Genomic DNA, 25,755 nt, shown 5'->3' with positions numbered 1-25,755 from the left:
TTTTAAGCACTAAGTTTAGTGATTGTAGTTTAGTCCTTCCACTTCTCTGCAGCTGACGATGAAAATTAAGGGTAAACAAACAACATATTACCTTCTTTTGACTGTTAGGTTTGCACTCACAGCTGAGGACTTATGTTTCTTGAGCTCGGTGTAGCTTCTCAGTGGGTGTGAATTACAATGGTCAATCAGCCTAGCAAAGGCAATGCATGAGCAGTCTGGAACTTCACTGTGGAAGAAGCTACAATCATGTACATGGATATTTCAATTCAATGCCTTTCAGCTGCAGTGAGCTTTCATCCATGTAAGCTTCACTATGGGATCATGGCCTAGGACAGGTCCAGTGATTAATTTAAAAAGTGCCACTCTCTTCTTTGCTTCTAGTTCAGTGACTACCAACTCATCTTTTCCCCTGTTGTTCCCTCTCAATTTCAGCCTTATGAACTTCTCCTTGTTTAAAACTTAAATTTACCTGTTCTCTGTTTGCATCTGTTTATTGTATAGAAGTACACCACAAAAAGCTGTCAGGTAAAAGTGTTTCTGTCCGTGCAGCAAAAAGGAAAAATATTCTCCACAGCTTTTTTTTTTTTGTTCACTAGTCAGGAGTTTCACTCTCAGGCAGAGGGTTGAGGCTAAAGGTATATTTTTTCATTTTCAAAGTATCAAACAGAAGCCTTCCTCCAAAAAAAGATAATTTGAAAGCAAAGCATTTTATGCCTAGCTATGATGGCCTGGTTTTATCTAGAGATCAAGAGCAGTTTCCTACTGACATTTTAAAAAAGAGTGTAATTTTTCTTTCACAAAGAAAGAAACACAAATATATCATTTCTTGTAGGCAATGCTGGGACGGGGGAATGGAGAGGCCTCAAGAAAGAAAGAGGATGAGGAAGTTCAGAGCAGGCACAGAATGATCCCCATTGGAAGAAAGATTTACGAGTTCTACAATGCTCCCATCGTGAAATTTTGGTTTTACACCGTAAGAAATCTTTCCTGTCATATTAATAATGTTGTAGTAATTACAAATACTGAAATTGGACTAAGGTCATCTTTTGTGTTTCATTGATGTCTACATTTATATGTATCGAAGGGTGTACACATAAATAGTTCAATAAAAATAATTGGTGGAAGTCTGCAAAACCTTTGCAAAACTTTCAATGACTTTTAAAGATTACTATTTCGTTCAGGAAGTTAATGGCTAACATTTGAATGATTGTGTATGTTTTTCTTTAAATAAAATGGTAAGGGACAGTTTGATATAGTGTCCCCAAGGAATTCTCTATAGGAGGATTCAAAACAGGATCGCTTCCAGTTGTAAGTTCAGTGGGAAGCTGGTCTGAGGCAAAATATGAATTCTCTAATAACTGATGAAAAAAAGACAAAGCACTTCTTTCCTTGGAACATTCTTATTTTTTTCTGTTTTGACTGGTCTGCAGAGTGTCTCTCAGAGAAAATATAAGTACCCACAGGATATCAAAGACATGATTGACAGCCAATGTACATTTTTCAGGAACAAATTAGGTTAAATTAGTATATTCCCCATGTGTTAGAAAGAAATGGACCTTCCAAAAGGAGCAGAAAAAAAAATATGCCATGTATTTCAATTACAGTAAAACAGTACCAAAAACTTCCCAGGGTTTTCTCACAGCTAAATTAATGACTGGTATATTAAAGTTACTATGTGAATAAAAACCTTTTGAAAATTAGTCCTCAAGAGTAGATATTAATTATTCATTATCAAGCTGGAAGTAGGGATTAGAAAGGATGCCATTAAGCTCTCTTCTGTATCAAGTGCTTATATTTTTATTCAAAACTTGGATGATGGACTAGAGATTAGATATTATTTTATTTGTTATTTAGTTATTATTAGTTATTTAGCAAATTGCACTAGAATGTAGAAGGATAAGACTGAAAAGATCACAGAAAATAATCTCAGTCTTCTTGGCTGGAATATTCCATTTCAGTTCAGTTTCTGGATTATGTGACAAGTGTGGACTGGTTTGAAAGACCCCCAAAAATAAGAATGTTTTAACAGGTTTTTAGAGTTTGACTTAAGGGGAGAGATTAAGGAAGTGAGAATGTTTTCTCAGTTAAAAAAAAAAAAAAAAAAAAAAAAAAAAAAAAAAAAAAAAAAAAAAAAAAAAGGTATGCAGAAGGAACATAAAAGTTTTCAAATATGTGTAAGTACCTCCAAATCCTTGCTGAATAGGACAAAAAATAGCACAGAGACAGTTCTGGGTAAGAACATAGGAAATAGTTTATAACCACTCCAAGAAGTACTGTCATGAACTGTGTGAGGACATGCTAGGTTTTCCATTATTAGTGATTTCTAAACATTCTTATGAAGACATACATCCATTATGGTACATTGGAATTAATACTGCCTTAGCCCAATGGAACTGGCTGGATGGTTTCAGGTATTTTTTTCTCACTCATATTTTCCATCACTCTGCTGAAAGCACAGCAAGTCACAAAGAACGGATTCTTCTGCAAGTGACTTCTTGTAAGAAAAATTGCCATGCAGACATTGAGAGCAACTCACATCAATCAAGTCTTAACTATGGCGGAGGCTGTGGACGAGCAGATAGTTTAACATCTTGGAGTAACTTATTGCCCAGCTCAGTGGCCACTGAGCATTAATCAAGTCCATAAGTCCAGAAACTACTCATAAGCAGCCTAGTCTCATTATCAATTGCAGCATGTATTATGCACAAACAGAATGGTCTTTATAATGCAAATGGAAAGAAGCATCCTGGCTTTCCCTGTTAGTTCAATTTTTAAATGGGAGAGAGAAATCAATATTGCATTTCCATTTAGCCTTGTTCCTACAGTTTTATGTCCTGAGGCAGGTCTCAATCAAGGTCATTTATTAAAACAGGATCTTGGATACACTGAGCCTGGAGAGCAAGTTAAGATGAATTCTGGCTGCCATGCTTGACCTGTTGTGTATATTGAGAACTCCTGGAGACTAAAAGCAAAACAAGTTTCAGAGAAGGGTTAAAATTGCACAACCTATCACAATTTTGCAAATACACAGGCACAAATACTATTCATGGATTTCAAAAGAAATCTTTCAAATTTTAGATTCCACAGTCCATGAAATTGACTGTGGAATGCAAAAGAAATGCATGTAAAAGGTCCTACAGCTATTGTATACTACTTAAAAAAACTTGAATATTCTGCACTTACCTATCTCTATTACTATGTAGCTGTATTCACCTTCACTCTTCAAATACACAAGAATGAGTTAAATGAGATATTTGAGTAAGTAACATTTGGCTTAGCAGACACTAGACAACTTTTTCTCAAAAAAATCTTGAAACAAACCAAAAAAAAAAAGAAAAAGAAGAAAAGAAAAAAAAACCACAAAAACAAAACCAAAGACACCACCTAAAAACCAACACAAACAGACCAACAAACAACTTTCTCTGTAGACTTGCAGCAATTCCAAAATTCAGCTACTCTGTTCTGTTTTGTTACATTGGAAACCGTGATGCAAATGTTTCATCCCACAGATTGCTTGGGCAGAAGAGGATGATCTTCTCCTACTGTTGCCTACTCCCACTGTCCTAATATCAAAAGTGGAAAACTCTTGCAACACTGTTAAAATAGTAAAATAATAAGTAGACCTTTATTGGAAACTTCCAGGTATCCTGGTGGTGATGTGCTCACATGGCATCAGATTTCTACAGTTTTTACAAGTTTAACAAATTAGCATAAGTAACAAATATTGCCCAATTAGAAGAGCAGTTTGTTAGGTTATTTTCCCTGGGTACTGTCCCACTGGAGTTGGCCAAGGCTTCTTTGCCCCGTTTCATATTGTGGCTCCTCAGATTCTGATTGGAAAACAGAAGCCTGCTCCTTGTCAGGCTTCTTCTGAAGAATAAGACTAAACAGTATTTCAGGAATGTTAGAAGGTTGACTGACTACTCTAAAATCTAAGAGAAAGAGTAGCAAAAATACTGGGAATTATATAACTATTTAATAGTAGTCTTAAAAGCTACAAATATATGAAAAATACATAAAAACCAAAAATTTTAGGCATCTCTACAACTGACATTAACTGAGATATTAGCAGGAAGTAAGAGGCCATGTTTCTACCTCTTCTGAGGAGGAAAGCTGCAGAGGAATTGAGCCTTGAGTAAAAGTCACTTTCTAAACATCAAAAGAGCTTTGCCCTAAGTTTTGCATTTTGGGACCACTTCAGTTTATTATCATTTAATTATTGCAATCAATCAGAAAAGAGGAAGGTGATCTCCTTGAGGCAATAACCTGTTGGTACAATTTCCAGGTTTGTCCTCTACCACAATGAGTTTTCCAGTATTTTCTGTAGAATGGGACTGTATCCATAGAAGGACCAGGTGCAATCCATTCTTGAAACTTATTAGTAGGCAGTTCTTTCCATAGTTTCTTCCAGTACTGCCCTCAAAGGTGACAATGGCAGCTCCTAGCTCTTTGTCAAGTCAGGTAAAAGCAAGAAAAAACTGGTTCTAGCTACCTCTGTTGTAGCACTTTTAAAGAACCTTGAGTACTAGCATGAACGGCTAAACTGAAGTTTGACCTCAGTGTTGGATCAGTGTAGCCTCCTGGAAAGTGAGAGCAAATTAGCAGTGTGGGGAGGGAGAAAAAGGGTGTCATTCACTATCTTATTTCTTGGGTTAAAGTGGGGCTTATTTCTTGGGTTAAAGTGGAGACATTTCAGTATAATTTTACTCACAAATGAAGATTCTTTTGTCAAGCAAAATAATTTTGCAGTTTTGAGTAAGTTTGAATTGACATAAAGAAACCCACCAAAACAAAGAAAACACCCCAGCATTTCAAAAGAAAACCAGGAATAAGCGAAACCCCCCAGTTACAGTTAGCTTCTTGTAGTTTCTGTCACTTTTGTAACCTCAGTGTCCTTATTCTTTTGCTCTTCTGACTGCAAATGCTCACCAAAGGCTTGCTCACCAAACGCTTGCTGAAGCAGATCGAAATAGATTTCCTGATATTTAGTAATCAATAAGGTCCAAGAGGAGTTTTAAGTAATAGTACCACCTGGCTTTTTGCTCTATATTAGAAGGTCCTATTTCCACTAGGGAGGTGTATATCAGCTGTGCGTGCCCAGACAGAGGTTCTCCTGACTCTAGTGTCATCCAGAGCAGCCTGCAGACATGTGCATTGCAATCCATCATCCCTCACAAACTGAAAGACAGATGAGATCGTTTCCTCCTCTGTTTTATGCAGGCCAGAACTAGTGCTTCACCTGTCTGGTTCCTCTATACTGATAGTTATGGCCAACAGAAAAAAATCTCTTGAATGTCCTCAGCCAGCAACTGGAATAAAATCCAAAATCCTATAGCTTTTACAAAGAGTGGAACTGGTGCTCTCTAACCAATACAACAGGACTATAAACTCTATTCTGTGATGTGCAGAACATAGAAATAAACCAACCTAAATGTCTCAAGGCCCACTGTGGTTGTTTCAATTTACATCCCATGTAGTGAATAACAGTGAATAACAGACATTTGAGAGATGAAAACTGAATTCAAATATAGATGTTTTTATTATAGCTTTCTGTCACAATGACTAAATGTTCATGCACAGAACTGAGTCATTTTTTCTCTGACTTATATTTAGCCTTAGGATGCATTTTCTTATAGGACTGCTGTTTGAAAGGCAAAGTAGACGGGCAGTTCCACAAACCAGAGTGGAATCCTTGCTATAGCCCATGGTCCAGCATGACTGGAGCTTTTCTGAACTTTATGAACTTGATGATGCAATTTGCCTGACCAGGCTTTTTAAATTTGATTACATTTTATTCCATTCAGCATGCAGAAAAACAAAGAAAAATAAACTAAAAACAGAACTCACACTTTCCTCTGGATCAAAAATTAACCAGGAAGGTGAATATATTAGGAAGGAAAAAAAAACATTCACACTTAAAAATTTGCAAAAAATATAAGGCAAATGAATAGATGGTTATGTCCAGCTCCTTGCTGCAGCAGTGTTTTGGGGAGGAAACATGTTATAGGTTAAGTCAGTACTACACTGGGTAAGAAGACCTCTAATAATGCCTAAAATCTGGACTCAGAATGCCAGACTCAGCCCATATGAGGTGAATGGGGGGGGGGGGGGGGCGGAACACAAAGGAAGAGTGTTAGAGGACTAAATGCTTTTAGAAGCCAATGATTAAGAAATCTTCACATAGCTTACTTAATTGGGTAGTTGACACAGTGGTATTAGAATTGCCATCACTGTGGGTTGATCCAAGAGAACTGCATTAATAAAGTTTTCTTGAGGAGATAGATGTAATTGGACATACATGCATGTATTTTGCAGATTCCATAGAGTATGTGATTTAATGTGAGCTTTATCAGACATCCCAGGACAGTTTTATTGTTCTTTTGTCTGTGAAAACCTGGTAGAATCAGAAATATCAAGTCATATACAAGAGACTAGACTCAGTTGTATAGATAGTGATAATTGATACTAATTTTTTTTCTTTACAGCTGGCCTACATAGGCTACTTGATGCTGTTCAACTACATTGTGTTGGTGAAGATGGATCGCTGGCCATCTATTCAGGAGTGGATTGTCATATCATATATTTTCACCCTGGGAATAGAGAAGATGAGAGAGGTAAAGTCTCCCCAACCAAAAAAGAATAAAAAAAAGGAATAAGCATGGGTTTTGAGATTTTTTTTTTCATTTTAATGTCTGTTTTTATTATTTTTCTCAAGGTACATTTTTATGAATGATCTTATTATAAAATTGCCTCTTTTTTCAGAAAGGTAGATAAATTCTTACTAAAAAGCAGGAAAAAATATCCATCTTCTCTAATTTTAACACCAGCAGTTTCTTTTATTTCTTCTTTTTCTTTCTCTCTCTTTCTTTCTCTCTCTCTTTCTTTCTATCTTTCTCTCTTCATTTCTTTCCTTCTTTCCTTCTGTCCTTTTTTCCTTCTTTCTTTCTTTCCTTCTTTCCTTTTTCTTCTCCCACAAAATTTCTGTGTTCAAATTTCTCTGTGATGCTTATTTAATAACATTCACAAGTACAAGGTGATTTTATGACAAATCTTAAAGGTCAGCTAAATTCCTTAAAATGTGACTCTTGAAATTTTTTATTAATTTGTCAAGCAATATTCACAAAGCAGACACATAGAGCAGAGACAGAGCATTTAAGGTGGCACTCAGTGTATAAAATGAGTGAAGTGGTTCTGTTAACACTGCCCCACATGTCTCTCCCACCTAATGCTGTCCTCTTTCACTTAGTCAAAGGTGCATTTGTTCCACAGTGACACCAGAGGCCCAATTCAGCCCTAATGTGACTGAATGTGAGTCCCATTGACCTCAGCTGAAATAGCACATTTGTACCCCTGGGCTGAATCTGTTACCAGTCGTGTTTGTACACTCTGAAGTCAGTGTTCCAGAGGACTAGATTAAAAATGGACTTTTAACACTTAGGCTTCAAAGACAGGTTTCTGACACTGTATGGTAAATGCTACGTTGTAAATAAAAAGAACAGTGGAAAAAACACTACTTCAGTGGCCTGTGAATACATGTCACTAAGCAGAAGAGAAAGATAAGCAGTGGCAGTAGCCACACAAGGACTCTGCAACACTGATGGAGGCAATGCACTGCTGGCTCAGCAGTTGGGATGCTGCAGACAGGAGTTGTATGAGCTGGTTTTTGTCTAATCATTCACCCCAAACTGTCCTTTGCACAAAAGTTTACCAAGAATTTTTGTCACAATTGATTTCTAAGCAGATGTTGGAATTGTTCACAGATCAGCCTAAAATTAATTCCAAAAACAAATTACAAGAATTACATTCATCTTTTTTGAGGAACTGTGTGAGTTTGCTCAAGTGTTCTTGGGCTAAATATAGAAAATTAAAATCAACAGCTTGCTAACTCACTAAAAGGTAGGACTTACTCATGGAGGTCCCTTGAATAATACTTTTAAGAGAAGTTTGGGAAAACCATCAAGTTTCACTAGTTATCTTGCTAGGAGAATGACAATAAATTCATAAGGTAAGATTATTTATTTTTGTGACTTATTGTAGGCTGTGGAACTTAATTTCCAAAAACAGGCCCAAGTAGTATCTATATCTCTCTGTATTAAATTTCTGATGCAGAGATTTAGAATTATAAAATATTTCTTGGTCATTTGATACACATTTTAATATAACTTTTGTTAAATCTTCAGCTTCTTTATATGTGAATTTTCTGATTAAAAATATCTTTCTGTATTTTATCCTCTGTTCCAAGATTCTAAGTAGGGTTAATACCTCTGAAGAACAGAAATACATACACATATTTCTTCTGATTTTGTGAGAATTTTAGACTGAGTGATCACTTTGTCCTTTAAAGTATCTAGCACGTAGACACATTTTAAGAATGGTTGAAATTCAAGATTTTGGGGGGGAAAAAACTGAGAGTGTCTGAGATATTTGGATGATAAGCATCTATCAGCTTTGCTTTTAGCCTGTGTATGATGTCTGTTTACTAGAGATTTCTTCAACCTTAAGACTGCTCAGTTCCTCTCTATCTCCTCTATCCTTCAGATCCTGATGTCAGAGCCCGGGAAACTGCCGCAAAAGGTGAAAGTTTGGCTCCAGGAGTACTGGAATGTTACTGACCTCATCGCTATCCTCCTGTTCTCTGTTGGGATGGTTCTCCGTCTGCAAGACCTGCCTCTCCGGAGCGACGGGCGCGTGATCTACTGCGTCAACATCATTTACTGGTACATCCGGCTGCTGGACATCTTCGGCGTGAACAAGTACCTGGGGCCCTACGTCATGATGATTGGGAAAATGGTAAGAGGAGCTGGCAAACCTCCTCTGTTTGACAGCATGTGCTTGGCTCAGTGTCCTTAGCCAATGACATTGCTTCATATTTACTTTTTTTTTTTTTTACACATTATTGTTTTCGTGTAGGCTAGAAATCAGTGCTTTTTTGAATCAAAACCTCCAGGATCAAGGATTATATTTTTCCTGTTCTGTTAGATGGTGTATCATTTGTCTTTCTCTGAGATCACTCTTCAACAGCAAAGCCACCCTACACCCCTCTGTGCCTCGCTTGCAGAAAGTGCAAAGGAGATTTGGTGATTATAAAGGAAGGTGATTTGATAAGGTAAAAAAAATATATATTCAGGTGTGTAATAGCCGGAGACTCTCAGTGTGTTGTAATAGTCATGTTATGTTCAAAACTATAATGGTTACAGTTAAGACTGACCCTTCTATAGTTTGATCTACATCCACATGCTCCTCCATAATTTAAGCTCAGATGTGTCCTTGTGAGATGAGAAATCCATTTGCTAAGTGCAACCTCTTTGCCCTGAGTACACAAATTGTACACTCTGTAGCAGAAATATTAACAGTTTGTGTAACAGTAAATTAATGCACGAGGAAATCAAGAGTCATCTGCTTCCACATGCTTGACTTCTGATTATTCAATTTTTAATTTTCATCTTTCAATTGAAATGTTGCAATTAAGCAGCATTTTCCTTGTTTTACTTAAAGAAAATTGCTGGATTTATAGACACACGTGCAGCCCCTTGAAGCTGGCTGTAAGTAAAAAAAGTAAACTGAATATTAACTCCTGTAGATGAAATACTACTGCTGTCTGTTAGCTATGTGACAATAATTAGCAAGTCCAAACAGCCTGTCTGTTGTATTTGTCTTATGATGGTCCTTAAATAAAAGCTTCATCCATCCTGTCCGTCATAAGAAGAGGAGATACGTATGAGTGCATAGACTACAATATCTCCTTGATATTACATTAGTCACAACAGGCTCAGTGAGCAGGTGTAAAACTAAAATGCAAAATATACATCCAGTTACCCAACAGGGAACCATTGTCTTATCTCCTCAGTTTATGAGGTTTGTACTGCAAGTCCACAGTGGTGGGTTTGACAAAGAAAGAACAGCTTAGGGGGGAAAAAATGAGGGAGGGAGATTGAGGGAAAACATGAAAGTGATAGTTGAGTTCTTATGTCCTGGAGAAGGGATTTGAAGTGCCCTTCCTTCAAGAAAGCCTGTAGGAGGTTGACATGGGATTTTGCAGAGCTCCTGAGTGAAATACTCAACAGTTCTTGCTGGAAGTTACTGTAAAAGGGCAGCAGGACCAGAGAAAGAAATACAGATCAAAGGGAAAACACTGCCTTAGCAGGTTTTTTTCTGTTGCACTTGGACTCTCTTTCTGCCAGTGGATCTGGTGGTCATTGGGATTTACGAAATACACAATGTACAAAACTTCTGAAAAACAACTACCCTTCTGCTCTGCTTTTTGCAGCTACATGCACTAAAAGTTTCAGAACTGTGGTGCTAACACAGGCACTGTGAGCAACAATTAAATAATAGAGGGGCCATGTATAATAAACTTCTAGCAGTCAGTGTTACAGGTGGCTTATAGGAGCCCAACTCCATCAGCAGCATAAAGAGTGATTTATTTTTCTTCTAGGTCACACAGAAAGGAACTGATTGAAATTAATAACATTTTCATTCATTTGTCACTTTCACTTGTGTACGAGAAATCAAACCTCACTCCACTTTATGTGGAAAACAAATACAAGAAAATCACTAGTTTCTGTGGGCTCGGTACCTGCATTAAAGGGTGTTGAATTTAGCCACCAAATTGTTCAGAAGCTCTGGGCAGCTGTGAAAGGAGGCAAAAAGGCAAATTCTATTTTGTGCCTTCCTTTTGCTTGGTTTTCATCATCTGTCCAACTTTCCTTGCACTTTCAGCCACTCTGACTCATCCATTTTGCCCACATGTGCAATGCTCAGCCGGTTCGAGCTACAGAGATCAGACTCTCACATCTATTTTCTGACCAGCTTACTCTCTTGTGCAACTCATGACCAACTCATGCACTCCCTGGGAGCTGCACCTGCTTACTCCAGGCTGCTCCATGGGCTCTCGTGTATTCTTGTTTAAATCATGTGTCTCTCTACCTCCTTGCATTCTGTCTTCCACATGGTGTTGGAATTTCTGTTCACCACTATGAAAAACATCAAGTTGGCTATACATATTTCTACAAAGTACATCACAACTACTGAGGTCCTCAACAGACTGTTTTTAATGCCAGGGACCTTTTTCTTGGGTTTCTATTGTAAGTTTTAGACTTAGGAGGAAAAGGATGGCTTTTTCTATCTTTCCAGTACTGAGGGCCTTTCTATCATCTACCTCTATACTGCAGTCAACAAAATAGGTGTAAGTTTTACCTCTGGCCACTCTGAACAAATATGCAAGTGAAATTAAGCAAGGAGCAGGAATGGGCTTGAGTGGTTTAAATGCAATAGGTTAAGCAAAGATGAAGATACAAGGAGGAAGCTGAATGGCCAAGCTTATTATTTCAATAACACAATATGCTTGTGTTTTTCTGATTTCTCCACAGTGATAGATTTAATTTCCTTTAGGAAATTTCACGAATGAAATTAAATGACTGTGGCATGTCAAGAGAGTCAGAGGTATATCAATTCCTTTAATGTGTGGAAATATCTGAATTTTCTTAGCCTTTCTGCAAATACAGAAATCAAAATACAGCCAACTTCTTCATGAAATTGTACCCCCAAAAAACTGTTTTATCACTTTTTTAATGTGATTAATGAGTTCTTCAGAATGATTGAAATAGCCATTGCCTTGCTAAAACAGCAGTTATCATTTGACACCACAGGCCAAAGGACCTGATATAATGCTCATTAAAGTCAGTGGAAACTGGTCCATATATTTTCTTTAATTTAGACAAGTTACTGAGAGTTTTGAAGACACCCAACTGAAGGAGGAGAAAACTAATGTGCATCTTGAATAGAGAACAGCACTAAAAATTTTATGTCTTGCAACATGAGTTTTGCAAACAAAACTTGTGTGATTCCTGATCAAAAACAATTGAAGCATTAAAGACATCGTCTTAAATTGCCTCAAAATACTCAGCTTGTTTATTTGTTTGCATGACACTTTAAAATAGTTATTACATTACATCATATCAGGTTATATATTGCCATCTGGAACAAAGTTTGATCAGACAAAAAAAGGAGGAATGAGGTTTCACTTCTAGGTTTTTTCCCTAAAAGCAGCGAGAAGTAAACATTATTATTCAGCTTTCCCATTTCAGGATGCTTTCTGAAGTAGAATGATCTGGAATTCCTCTTCTTGAGGGAATATTTTTTTGAGAGAGATTAATGCCCTGAATTAAATAGGAATTATGATGATTGACTTCACTGGGTTTTAATTATTTAAAGCATTTCCTTTCCTCTCTCATGTCCCCAAGGTTTTTTTCTTTCTTTCTTGCCTTTTTAATGAACCTCAAGGCTTTTTTTTTCCCTGCTTTTTTTTCACTAGTCCTCAGTTCCTTCTTCTCATTTTCCTGATCCTTTCTCATCTGGCCGCAGCTCAGCAGGTGCCCTTTCTCCTACAGCCTCTCTCACTAAACATGAGTATACCTTTTTCTCTTTGCTACCCTGTAACACTCTCTTCTCTGGTGCATACTTTCCCAGTGTTACTTTGACCTCAGGTTGCTTTAAAATTGAAGAACCCCTGCAGCAGTGCCAGATGCATCTGCTGCAAGTAGGTCCCTCTTCCAGCATTTCCTGTCATGAGCAGCCCTGCCCTTGGGCTGCCACAGGTGCCCCGTGGAGCCATAAGGCCACCAGCTGAGATGCAGGTTGTTTCACACCTCTCTTGCAAGGAAGGCTGAATTCAGTTGAGCCAGAAAATGCAGAGACTGGAGGGAATAACACTCGTAACGTTTAGAAGATTCTTCACTTGGTTTTTGGCTAGGGACAAAAGTTATGTCCAGAACTGTGAAAAACGTCTGAGTTGTAGCAATTCTAAGGATCTGGCAAGTTTGTAAGTTTTAAAGGGATCTCACCAGGGACTTTACACGACTCCCAATTTTTTTCACATTCACTTTGGGTTATCTCTGCTGTACCTGCCTGATGCCCATTGTTCTGCTCCCTTGAGGGCCTTTTCTAGAACAGTGATGCTTCTAATCTTCAGATCTATTCAGCGTCTTGTAGGATTGCTGTCTCACGTTTTTCAGAAACATTTTGAATGGGTGGGTACAGTTTGCAAGCACTAGTTAGTCCTGGGCATGTGCTAATGAGGCCCTCAACAGTGGAGAAGAACAAAGTTCGCTGTCTGTTATCTGATTGGGTTTTATTTAATACGGCATTTGTCAGACTCCCCCACCAAGCGGATTTTTAGACCAGCTAGTACCACAGCTTTCCTTTCTCGCGCGTTACCATCATGGTGTCCCTTATGCTGCAGTAACAGGCTGTTCTGCCACTCGTATGTTAGTTGCAGCTCCCTTTGCTCCAAGATAATGACTACCAGTGAATAAAATTATCCATGTCAGTCCTTTTGCTTATGTACAGTTGCCACTTGGTGCCTGTAAACGATAGATCATCTCATGACCCTTCCCAGACCAGGCTGCTGATTCCAGTGAACCTGTGTATCCTTGTTGATGCAGCTGATGTGACCAGACAGTACTTTGTGTTTTCAAGCCTCTTCATAACATTTGAATTGTTCTTAAAAGTGACACTGGGTAAAACCAAGGGCACAATAATACCACTTCACTTCTTTGAAAAATAAAATTTTATGTGTAAATGAGAACAGTTTTCAAAATCCAGTTTGAAAGTTCTGTTTCTAAGATTCACAGACTTTTTCTTTTTTTGCAGCACATAATAATAGCAATATGGACAAATAAGTTTCTCTAATTCTTGCCCTTTCTCTCTCTCTTTCTCTCCTTTTTCCTGTCATTACATTCAGATGATAGACATGATGTACTTTGTCATCATCATGTTGGTGGTTCTGATGAGCTTTGGTGTGGCAAGACAGGCAATTCTCTTCCCCAATGAGGAGCCTTCATGGAAGCTGGCGAAAAACATTTTTTACATGCCTTACTGGATGATCTATGGGGAAGTGTTTGCAGACCAGATAGACCGTAAGCAAGTTTATGATTCTCATACTCCAAAGTCAGGTATCCAGCTTTGATCAGATGATGTCCAATTAGATCATGTGTGTTTGCTCAATAAATGGCTCTGGATACAGGAACTTCTTCAACACAGAGAATGGTTGCATAAGTTTTTTTCAGCTAATATTGGGGTGTCAGTTTCAGAACATGCTTCTCTCATCACTTGACAATCATTTAACTGAAAATCTGTAATGCTAAATTATCTTGCATACAGGGAAGGTTATAAATGTGTTCTTTTTACTAGATTGGTGGCAAGAATCCCCTTCCAAGTATCCAATATGAATTTAGGGGTATACCTGGGACACAAAAAGTTACTTCTTTTTTTCTCATCCCTTGGTTTATTTTCTAACTTCATATTAAGCATCACATCTCATAATTGAGGGTTAGACCTTTTAGTTCCTGTATTTCATGGGGATCTAATCCAATGAGTTTTCTTTTCTCTGTTACCTTCTCAGTGCCACACTTAAGCTAAAACCTGTGATGCAATTCTTTGGGTCTAATAATTAGATCCATTTTTAGAATATTGCTGCATTTATTTTTAGAAGGCAAGACTGTGCTCACACCATTGCAAACAGGAAAAGAGCCAGTATGAAATATATTATGTCCTCAGGATTCGTTGGGTAGGTGATCAGGAAAATGCTGGTTTTCTGTTTAGAATAAATCTTGTGGTGCCATGGTTTGATTAATTTCTTTGCTCTACAACCAAATGAGAGAGCTGGTCATGGAAACAATGCAGTAGATGACCGAACTAAGAATCATAAACAACGTCATCTTTTGCAACTGCTGTCATATAACTGATGTCATTCCTACTGAACTATGTGTAGGTCTTGGCAGCATTTGGAAGTCAGTGCCTTTTCCAATGGCAGATGGCTTCCATTAAAGCTCTGTTTAGGATATTTCATTTTATTCTATGTACCATCTTAGGAAAAGGCAGTATGTTCAAAATCTGATTGCTGTTTGTTCTGTATTGACAGCGTTTGAATTTTAAAAAATAGTTTATTTTTCCTGAGCTGATTAAAAGTAGTAAAGGTATCTATATCACAAATAATGCCCCCAACTGAATATAGTTTCAGATGGATAGATGTATACATATCCCATGGTAGATATTTCACCAGTTTCATGTTAACTTCTTCTTCCTGGCTAGCACAGAATCCTTACTGTGGATACAGATGAAACCTCCTTTTTATCTTTGCTTCCCTAATTGGTTTTCAGAGGCAGCATGGCATGCAAGGAAGTAAACAAATACACATAATCACAAAATTTGTGACTATGTTTCACTTTTTACCCAAGTCCCTTGTTTTTATCCTTTCCCTTTTATTTTTAAAAATACAACAGTTACAAAAGCATAATAGTTGAGGATATAAAACTTTGTCTTGCTCTGAAACCATATTTAGATGGCTAAAGGTTTGTACCATTAAATTATAACTTCCTTCTACAACAGTCTGTCCCTCTACAAGTGGTCATTTATTGATTTTGTGCTAATGAACAACCATTGTGCAACAAACATGGCAATTGGCTGAATAAAGTGTTTTGTTTTCTTTAAATGAAGGTCTGATTACAGTTTAGAATCCATAAACCTAAGCAACTGAAGGGTGTTTAAGTATGAAAACAGGGGGGCAGGCTGCACACCCTTGCATGAGGATTTGTGTTATTTAGATGCACAACATTTAAATCATGCAAAAATATGCAAAGTAATTATTTCTAAAGCTTAAGGGAAGCAAAATTCCTGGTGAATTAAACTCCAGCTTTAAATATAGACATATGGTTTTTCTGCCTGTGTCAAGAAAACTTGGAGCTGCAGCAAAAGTGACGTCAAAATGAAAAGCAGCACCTACTTCCTCCTTCCTGAGAGGCAGGTGATGCAGGGAATTAGAATCTGCCATTCTTCCAGCACAAAGTATGTACTGTATTGCATGTCTGATGCTCAGTTGTCTCAAAAATGTTATCTGTGGAATAGACTGGGAGCACAAGCAATAGTTGGTGATGATGTTACACACAATTGCAATGAGCTGAGGGACACCCAGAAGGTTTTATTAGTATACTCACATTTTTTCACTATTTAAACATTTGCCATTATTTGTATTTTCCACGTTGTTTTAAGGTAAATAAGCCACTGTGCTCATGTTAAAGTGCTACAGTGTTTGTACTTTCTCAAATAAGATAAGCATGTTCTAAAGTTGTTCAGCTACATCTAAACTGCAATTTAGCTTTATGGCTTAGATCACGTTCTTTTTTAATCAGTATTATTTTAACAAAAAAAAAATGGTTACATTGTGATTTAATTTATATTTGGGTGTTTAATATTGCTACATCACTAGCAGGCTTGAGTTTCAGCAAGTGTGCCGATCATGAAAAGGCATGTTGATTTGAGCCACACTCCTGGAAGTCATTCTGGGATCTGAGAAATGTACAAAAAAAAGTAGGCTTCTCTAACTTTCCTAATTTCCCTTTTTTTAAGAAAAAGTATTTTTATCTATTTAATTAATTATTTTTATTTTATTAGTGAGGCATGCCATTAAGGCTGACCAGATACAATATCTGGACCCATCTCATTAGCTGGCAGCCTTTTCATCCAGTCAATCTATTCTGATTTTCATTTCAACACACTGCTAATTGCCTTGCTCAAAACCAGTGCATATTTAAATTTTTACCCTTAATTTCTGTATTCATATCAATTGTAACAAATAACACTGAATGGCCATTGCTGGCAATTGAGACATCTTGAGTTCCTGGTGCTCTTTCAGTCCCAGCAACCAATTAAGTCCACAGCCCAGCTCCATATGGGTTTGGGGAATGGGGAACTAGAAAACACAGACTTTACTATCACAGTGCAATCATAATGGTCTTCCTATAGGCGTTTGAGCAGGAAATGAGTAGAATATTATCTATAAACAAAGGAGGTGCAATTACGATTAATTAGACCATATTGTTCCCAACTATATCCAGCTGTTCATGTAATTCTTCTTAGCTGATCTGGCATGCACAGAAGGTTACACATGCCATGTTGTCTATTCAGAATGTTTTAGCAATTACATGAAACAGTCTTTGGAAATATGTAAAGATCAAGGAATAGTCAAGCTGCTTCAAGAAAAAGTCTAACCAGCCAAAATATCAGTCCAAGGGAAACATTAATAATGACTGAAACCGCCTTGAGTTACTGAGTTTTGACTTGGGCCTAGAAAACCCCAGTTAGCAACTATTGGGCATCAGAAAAAGGCTTAGACCAGAGAATTGAAAGCAGGTAGTAAGCTAATCAAATTCATGAATTATTTAAAGATCGGGAAATGAAAAATTCATATATTTTAGTAAAGGAATAATAATAAGAGCTTAATAAATTGAAAAAATATTAGACTGATATCAATGATATAGCTGTGTAAAGATATATTATTATCCACTGATAGCAGTGTCTCACTTTAAGGCTGTCTTTCCTAATCCATCTGAGCCTTGTGCTGCCCAATGGGATCCATAGGGCAACAGCCAGCCATGTAATTGCTTTAGTGAATGCCTGTCCAGAAGTGGATGTCCCACAAACACTGTAAAATCTCTTCCTCAGTTCACCACACATTGGCACTTGTGCTGGCAGCTTTAGCCAGGAAAATTCATTAACACAGTTCTCACCTGTAAAAAACTTTATTTGCCTCTTACTAAACGATCTGCTCCTCCAGAATACTATGGATACAGAATGATATAAGAAATACTGAAGAGGAAAGGTAGTTTGTTGGTAAAAACCATGTAGATAGAAGTAATAAATACCAGCTTGAGAAATGGCAGTCATCTGTAGAAAATGAACATCAGAGCTCACATTTTCCTGTATTCAGAAGGCTTAAGCAACTGAACTTGCTGTTAGTCAACATGGCTTTTGGGAAGTTTTTCAGATTTTCCTGGTATCTCAGGTCGGATTTCCATCTGGATTTCCTTACCAGCTGACCAGCTGACAGTACTTCACATGCCATCTGGAATCTGAAGATCAGTCTGAGTTGTGTTTGTTTCTTGTGTCTATTTCTGTATTGGAAAAACCTACCTAGTTTAAGAGAAAAAGATGAAACCTCCTTCTCTTTGGAGGAATATCAAGTAACCAGAATGCAATCATTTCAGAAGATGAGAAGCCATTATACACAGGTTTTAACTATTCAATGAACTTCAGAGGAAACTATAATTAGTACAAAAAACTTTTAAAAAATCCTTTAGTTTTTTTAATCTGTTAGATTATTTTAAGTTTTATAATTCTTGAAAATTTCTTAGTAAAAATGAAAATTATATACTAAACTCTTTATGACCTTACAGGTTGCATGCTTTTCATGACTCGATAGGAACTTCCTATGAGACCTGTCATTTGCATGGACCATTCTGGAATTAGAACAAACAGAGCAGCTGTGTACAAAACAGAATAAATCATACCTGTTATGATACAATGTAATAATTTTAACGTTGTTAAACAAAGGTAGTGGATAAGATTTTTGCACAGACTACAAACAATTTTGAAAGTCTCTCTGGGCTGGATTGGAACAGTATTCCCATATCTAGCTTTCCTGATGTTGTAATTTGGATTCTATTTGGTTGGCTGTTTTTAATAGGGGAAGGAGGAGAGTAGGAGGAGGAAGAAAGCAGTAGAGTGAACAAGAAAAATGCGGGAATTTACTATAAATTATTATTAAAATACCAGCAGAATGAAGAGACCCTTCAAAGTCACATTTAATGTGGCCTGGGGCAAGAAGGCCTGGGGCTGTAGTTAAGAACACTTTCTTGAAGTAATGAGACACAGTTCAACTCCCTGGATATTTCTGCTAATGAAAAGAGTAATTCTGTGAAATTCTGGGTTCACAGATTTTAGTATTTTCTCCACCAGTGAAGAAGAGAACAAGTTTAGGAAAGGCACTTAGTATTTTGGGGTTTTTTGGGGGGAGATTTTCGGTATTTACCAGCCTGGTAAACTGGTAAGGTTGCTTAGACGTTTGATTCAGAAATTATAAAATACTTTCACATCCTTTGGGTTCATTGTGGGTCAAAATTGGAAGGTTCCTATATACTCATAAATAGGACAATGAAAGTACATTAAAAATATTTAGACTTGAATTAAAAAAAAAAAGGGGGGTGTTATTTGGTTGCATTTATTTGCTTCCACTTTATTTAGGACTGTGAACATGGGAAAACATTCCTCTATTTCTTGTGATTTCAAACAAATCAGCTTGTATTGTAAAAGTGGTATCCATTTTTATAGGAGAAGTTTTCATCAAAGGCAAAAGCTATTCCATGGCAGAGCTGTTCAATTATGCACTTTTGTCTCTTCATTATTTATTTCCCACACCTACTTTGGAAGGATGCAGCTAGGGGAACAGTCATGATGCAGAAACTCACAAGCATCCTTTGCCAAGCCCTCCAACCAACACACAGTAAAAGTGAGCAGTGCCCATGTCATGACAGTAATTACAGCAGAGAAACTAATTCTTCCTGAGCTCTGCCTCCACATTAGGCCTGAAACGTCATAGAGGCTTGAATTACTGTTGGGTTTTTTGCAACTATTTCCTGGACAGGAAAGAGGAAGGGTTAGGTATGTAGCAGGAAAGGCCCATCAGGAAACTGTAAGTGGGACTCGGGAAGGAAAAATAAGCATGGAAAGAGATAGTGAAAAAGGAAACAAGGGATGCAAAAAGTATGTACATCTACAGGTGTCAGGATGCAACATTTGAAAGCTGAGTGGATTCATATAATTGAAATTAAAACTCCAACCATTTACTGTTTTCTAAAGCCTAAGCTCTGGACTGAATTGTAACAGTGTCTGAACTGCATCCAATGGCCTGTAGGTATCGGAGTTCCTGGCTTTTTCAGTTACCTGAGATTGGCATGTTGTTATGCTAACAGAATTTGCTTCAGTAAAGCATTTTGCTAGATTTAAGTATTCTGTGGTTTGTGTTAGAGCAAGGCTATAATGTAAAACAGATGAGTCAAGTTTGCATACATGTTAATATTAACATGCTTTGAAATATATTACAAGATATTACTATTTGTATTACAAAAATTACTTAATTTCTCCAAAAATTATTAAAATGTTCTAATGATGTTACACATGAGGAGCAGCACAGATTCCTCAGGGCTGAGGTAGAGCACACACCTTTATTTAACAGTGGGGGAAAAAATCTTTGAAAATAACTGTTACAGTTTAAAGATAAAACATGTTCAATGATGTGCTATGGAACACAGATTTCTGCATTTTTGGACACACATCATACTTTTGCTTATGCAGCTGAAGATGTGACAATTAAGAGGTGGCTCAGCTCTCCAAAATAAGGCAAGAAATGGGTATTCCTGTGTTATTTAAAAACTGTACCCACAACAGAACATGCAAAAGAGAAAAACTTCTGCAAGGCTTCAGGACAAGCTGAACCACAACAGGTATATAGCATAGACTGTGGGAACATGTCTGCATAGGAAATCTAATTTGGCCATCACTGAGAGGCATAAACCAGTAGAGATTACCCAGTTGTAAGCAAGTAGAGCTGGAAAAATATTTTTTGTCTTCTTAACCTTTTTTTCCCAGATTAAATTTTGTGTGTTTAAAAAAAAATATAGAGCTGGAACCAGGGCTTGAGCAGAGTTTTTGATCTCATTTATCTAAGGTTTGAAAAAAGCTTTTCAAAATTTTTCTCATGACTTGAAAAGATATTGTTTGTTCTGTTTTCAGCACAAAAAATAACAACAGGTTTCATCAACTGATACTGTGATTGTTCCATCTCTGGTAAAATCATGATGAGTTTTGGTACTTTGTTGTATTGGACTTTGTTCATCTGACTCAATATATGAGCAAGTTGATGTTTCCACACAAACAGATGTAAGTTTCACATTGAGTGCTGATAGCAAGAGGTACTGAGCGGTGCTTCACCCAGTTTCTGCTGGGTGAAGGCCAAAAGCAGAGAGCCCTGCACTCACAGCAACTCCCTGTGGGTATTTTGAACGTCTAAATGGAACCACTGCATGGAGCAGTGTGGAAATAGTAGTGCCTTAAAATGATCTGCAAAGTGATGCTTACTGAGAAATGAAGAATTGCATAATCTCAGTCTGCTGCACTAATAAAATTTGTTTTTATAAATAGGAAGGACTGGTAACGCCATGTGTCCAAATATAATGGAGCTTCTGGTAAAAAGCAGTGTTGCTTGTATTTGACTTTGTAATTTCTTTTTTGGTGAGTTGAATATTTGTGGAGACATCATGTAGTCTTGTATCCCATATGGCTACAATATTTCTGTGTGTAATGGGCTAGGATCTATGTGTGGTGTCCAAAACAAAGTACCAAAATTACACCTAATGTAGTATGATTGCCAGTACAGACATCCACAAGTGAATGTCAAGCTCAGTGAACCAATTTCAGAAGAGCTTTTTTGAGAAGATGCAATGGTTGGTACTGGAAATATGGATTTGTTGCTATACAATGAAATTTTACATATGGCATCAGCAAACTTCATTTTCCATTAAGTCAGTACAAAAGTCCCTAGTCCCTAGTGATATCACCAGGAACTGAGCCAGTGCTGAGCACTTTGAAAATTCCTCACTTTAACTTCTTTTTGATGAAGATGAGGGGAAGCTAGCTGTAGTGCTGTGCAAAATTTACTAAGATGGTTTGTATATGTAAGCTGCTGCTTCCATTATTTTCTTGAAGAGCTGATTATGGAGATGCATAGAACCACAAGGACTGAAGCTAGAGAGACATAAACTGAACCCATGCTTGCAAAGGCAAATTACCCATCACTGAACATGAAGGCATATTAAAACACAAGCAGGGAAAACTATTTCACCATGTTTTCTTTCCCCTTGCTTCATTCTACAACATTAATACCGAGAACATTTTGATTCCAATGTATTTATGGAAGAAACAGGTGGCATCTCTGCTGCATACATGTCCCTGTACCTAGTCCAGTAAAGACTTGACAATCTCTCCCACTGTTTCTAGGCATGCAGTCAAGAGCCCTTAATAGCAGAAAATCATTATAAGTGTATCCTAGAGGGGCTTGAGACAGTGCAGTGCACAGCAATAAATGTCTACTCTTTATTTTACTTTTATAGACTTCCTTTTCCTTATTTCTCAAATCCCTCTCAATCAATAAAAAAAGACAAGGTTTTCACCATTAAGAAATAATATGCAAGCTTTTTTGTAGGATTAAACAATTCAATAATTTCATTTTCACAGCCACTAATTACTACCAGACTACCATATTATGTATGGAAACAGGCAGCTTAACTCACACCAGGCATGTGACCTGAGAGAAATATCTTGATACCCAGGGCACATAACAGACAATAACAAGAACTGCAGCCTGTAAAATCATTGATACCAAGCATAAACTCCTGAGGAGAGAATGTCAATCCCATTGTTATTTGGAAGATGTTGCCTTGGTAGGCAGGCGATTATAAATATTTCAATATTTCTGCAAAAACTACTGAAAAAATAAGATTCATTCCCATTTTGCAATTTTTTGTTTTTAAATTTTGTTCCCAGCACCTTGTGGTCAAAATGAAACCAGAGAAGACGGCAAGATAATCCAGCTACCTCCCTGCAAGACAGGAGCATGGATCGTTCCTGCCATCATGGCCTGCTACCTCTTGGTAGCAAACATCCTTCTGGTGAATCTTCTCATTGCGGTTTTCAAGTGAGTGACACATTGCAAAGTATTGTTCACAGCCCACGAAGACTGCTGAGATTTGGCTGAGAGACATTTTCCGATGATGTAAGGGGGAGAGGGAAAGAGGCTTGTCTCCAGGAAACAAGGGAAATGCCAAGTTTTTCACATTGTGCTCATTTCCAAGGACAGACACCTAATGGGAGCCAGGGCAAAGAAGCCAAATAAGGTTCAGTTATGGCATCATTCATCCACAATAGGGAAAACAAGAGTAAAAATACTTCCCCATCTCAATGGGTTATTGTAAGACTCAAGGGCTGTACAGCACAGACATTTACAGGTGTAAGGTACTTCACAAAGGCTGATTATCACTGTGCTTTGCCCCGGCACTAACTTACTCTTCTGTTCTCCTTCCTGTGTTTGTGACAAGGAAACATTTGCAAGTGTTACTGAAATGTATCTAGTTATGATGCTGTCATATCATCTTTGGCAAAGTACCCTAAACCATTTTCAGTCTGATGTTATTTTCTTCTCCTTGCCTTCTAGCAACACGTTTTTCGAAGTCAAATCTATATCAAACCAAGTTTGGAAGTTTCAAAGGTACCAGCTCATCATGACATTCCATGAAAGACCTGTTCTTCCACCGCCTCTGATCATTTTCAGCCACATGACAATGATATTTCAACATCTCTGCTGCAGATGGAGGAAGCACGAAAGTGACCCAGACGAGAGAGACTATGGATTGAGTAAGACTCAGAAAACGCACAGAGGGGACTTTCCAATGCCTTTCATAATGTCTAGGGCATGACATGCATGAAGTCAAAGTCCAGCACCTTGATAGCCTTCCCATCCAAGTGACAGCTTTTACCTGCAAAAACGTTATCTGAATAAGTTAGTTTTACCTGATTTGCCCAACCCTTCATTCTCCTTGCAATGTTAAGGAGGCTGGGTTTTTCTGGAACTTTTTTGGGTTGTTGCCCTGTTTGCTCCTTCAAAGCAAAGAGGTTTGTTTTGCTCTTATGATAGGTCATTGCTGGAATCCTTCTCATTCCATCACACTTTCAGCTTTATTTTTGAAAATACAGAGCAAACAGCACATACTTCCCCTGAGCACACTTTTTGCCTAGATTAGCTTAGAGATGGTCAAAGGCAATTTGATGTACACAGTCTCTCCTTGACTCTAACTAAACTGGAGTAGTTCCTCAACACACTTTAAATGAAGTCCCCAACCATGAGGGAAAACCTGTCAGATTATTTTGATAACACTTTCCTCTTCTCTATCTTATTCTTCAAGGCAGAATATCTCCACTTTGCCCAATGTACATGCCAGAGGCAGGGAGCTAAGGGATGTGTATCTCTTCCCAGCATTAGCCCATGCCACAGCCCACTTCTCTGTGAGGAGGGAGCAGGAGTCACGTGTGGCACTGGAGATACAACCAGACAGCTCTCCTCCTACTCCCATCACACTGCTGTCTGCAGATGTCTGTCCTTGCCACATCAGACAGACCCCTGTACTCTCAGACTCTTTCTTAGTAGGCTGCTAATCTCATTATATATCTGTTAGGTTACAGGTGGGCTTTGGCTTTCACCATCTGTTCAGGACCTGACCCTAGCAGCTGTTTTTACATCTCATGTAATCAAAATATATTCGCATTTGCTCAGCATTAGCCAGCTAAAGTGCTTCCCCTGAATCATCTCTAACTAAAGTCACTAATTCAGTAATTAACAAAATCTGTCTGCTTTCATATCAAAATGCCACTTGCTTATGAAAGTTTAGTCCATGAGTTTCACAAATAAGAATGTAGTTAGTTTCACATGCTAGTATTTGCCAAATTCATATTTTTCAATTTTTTTCCACAGAACTTTTCATAACTGAGGATGAATTGAAAAAGGTCCATGACTTCGAAGAGCAATGCATAGAAGAGTATTTCAGAGAAAAGGATGACAGATTCAACTCCTCCAATGATGAAAGAATCCGTGTCACTTCAGAAAGGTACTATTTTTTGTTCTCATGAGTTGATCTGGAAATGTGTTTCTGTCACCAGTCTCACTCTTTTTTTTTTTTTTTTCTTGAAAAATGAAATGAAATAGTTTTGGTTAGTCTTATTTAAAAAGTAAAGTGATAAAATGTTATTTTTTCTTTCTCTATCTCTCTTTTTCTTTTTTTTTTTTTTTTTTTTTTCTAAATCAAATGTGTTCAAGGCCAATCTGGATGGGGCTCTGAGGAACCTAGTCTAGGGGAAGGTGTTCCTGCCCATGGCAGGACGATTGTAACTGAATGATCTTTAAGGTCCCTTCCAACCGACATCATTGTATGATAAGTTTTGTAAAAGGGATCTTTTATCCAATTGTATTAAAGTATAACTGATGCAGTAAGAGGCAACAATTATACTTGAATTTCAGGTCTTAAAGCAGAATTTCAGAGCACAAGTAGTAAGAACAAAACGGGAGAGCAAATTAGACTTCCTCAATGAAAACCATGACTTTGGTGTTTATCTGTGAGCCATTCAGATAAGAAACAAGCCTTGTTTCAGGATAGCCTGGCTAGGTAAATTCGTTTCATTTGGACCAATAGCAACGTGGATTTTAAGTGGAACAAGACATTTCACCTACAGCAATGCAAAGAGGAAAAAAGCAATACAGTAACTTAGTGAAAGTTGCTAGTCTTCAAATCCACCAGTCCTAAAAATTTCTAGGTCTGTTGAACTGCTGTGGTGCTCATATGCTTTCATGGAACACTGCTGAGCTCAGCTTTAGAGGAAAAGAGTGTGGGTTTGATTCATAGCACTTTTGCCAATAAATATTTTAGGGTAATATCCTGTTAGATATTCATAAAATAAATGAACTAGTGAATACTCCACTCCTGGAAAACTCCATTTTAATTTGAATAACAGAAGAGAGGTGAGTTGTCATTTTTGTCAGTTACACAGATGTAACACTGTTCTCCTTCTACATAATCTTCCAGCACTGCCCCCAGTTCAGCTATGTCTAAACTATGTTTTCTGTAGGCAAGGAAACATGCTGTTAATTTGGTTTTGAAATAAATCTATCCCAAAGCAGGAATATAATATATCATTTAACCATCTGCACTACTGAAAATAAAAGCACTCCTAAAACATACACTTTAGAAAAGGATATTAAAAGGGAAGTTGGTAAGGCATGGAATGGCTACCTTGTAAAGGATGGCCAAGTAATCCAGT

The 25,755-nt window shown here is 37.5% G+C and overlaps 1 protein-coding gene across 4 annotated transcripts in view; it reads left to right on the top strand.

The window, feature by feature from the left end:
• TRPM3 (transient receptor potential cation channel subfamily M member 3) overlaps positions 1–25,755 on the top strand; it is a 405,277-nt gene that overhangs the window by 364,050 nt on the left and 15,472 nt on the right. For all 4 annotated transcript variants that reach the window (XM_063423113.1, XM_063423115.1, XM_063423111.1 and 1 more), the window contains 7 exons: positions 833–973; positions 6,486–6,614; positions 8,539–8,790; positions 13,742–13,916; positions 22,435–22,585; positions 23,102–23,301; positions 24,416–24,548. In XM_063423113.1, the coding sequence (XP_063279183.1) occupies positions 833–973; positions 6,486–6,614; positions 8,539–8,790; positions 13,742–13,916; positions 22,435–22,585; positions 23,102–23,301; positions 24,416–24,548 (1,181 nt within the window). The remainder of the gene's footprint in view (positions 1–832; positions 974–6,485; positions 6,615–8,538; positions 8,791–13,741; positions 13,917–22,434; positions 22,586–23,101; positions 23,302–24,415; positions 24,549–25,755) is intronic.

The sequence above is a fragment of the Prinia subflava genome, chromosome Z, assembly GCF_021018805.1.
Source record: "Prinia subflava isolate CZ2003 ecotype Zambia chromosome Z, Cam_Psub_1.2, whole genome shotgun sequence".
NCBI lineage: Eukaryota > Metazoa > Chordata > Aves > Passeriformes > Cisticolidae > Prinia > Prinia subflava.
Note: the sequence above shows the minus strand (reverse complement) of the source record. Positions and strands in the feature narration are given on the sequence as shown.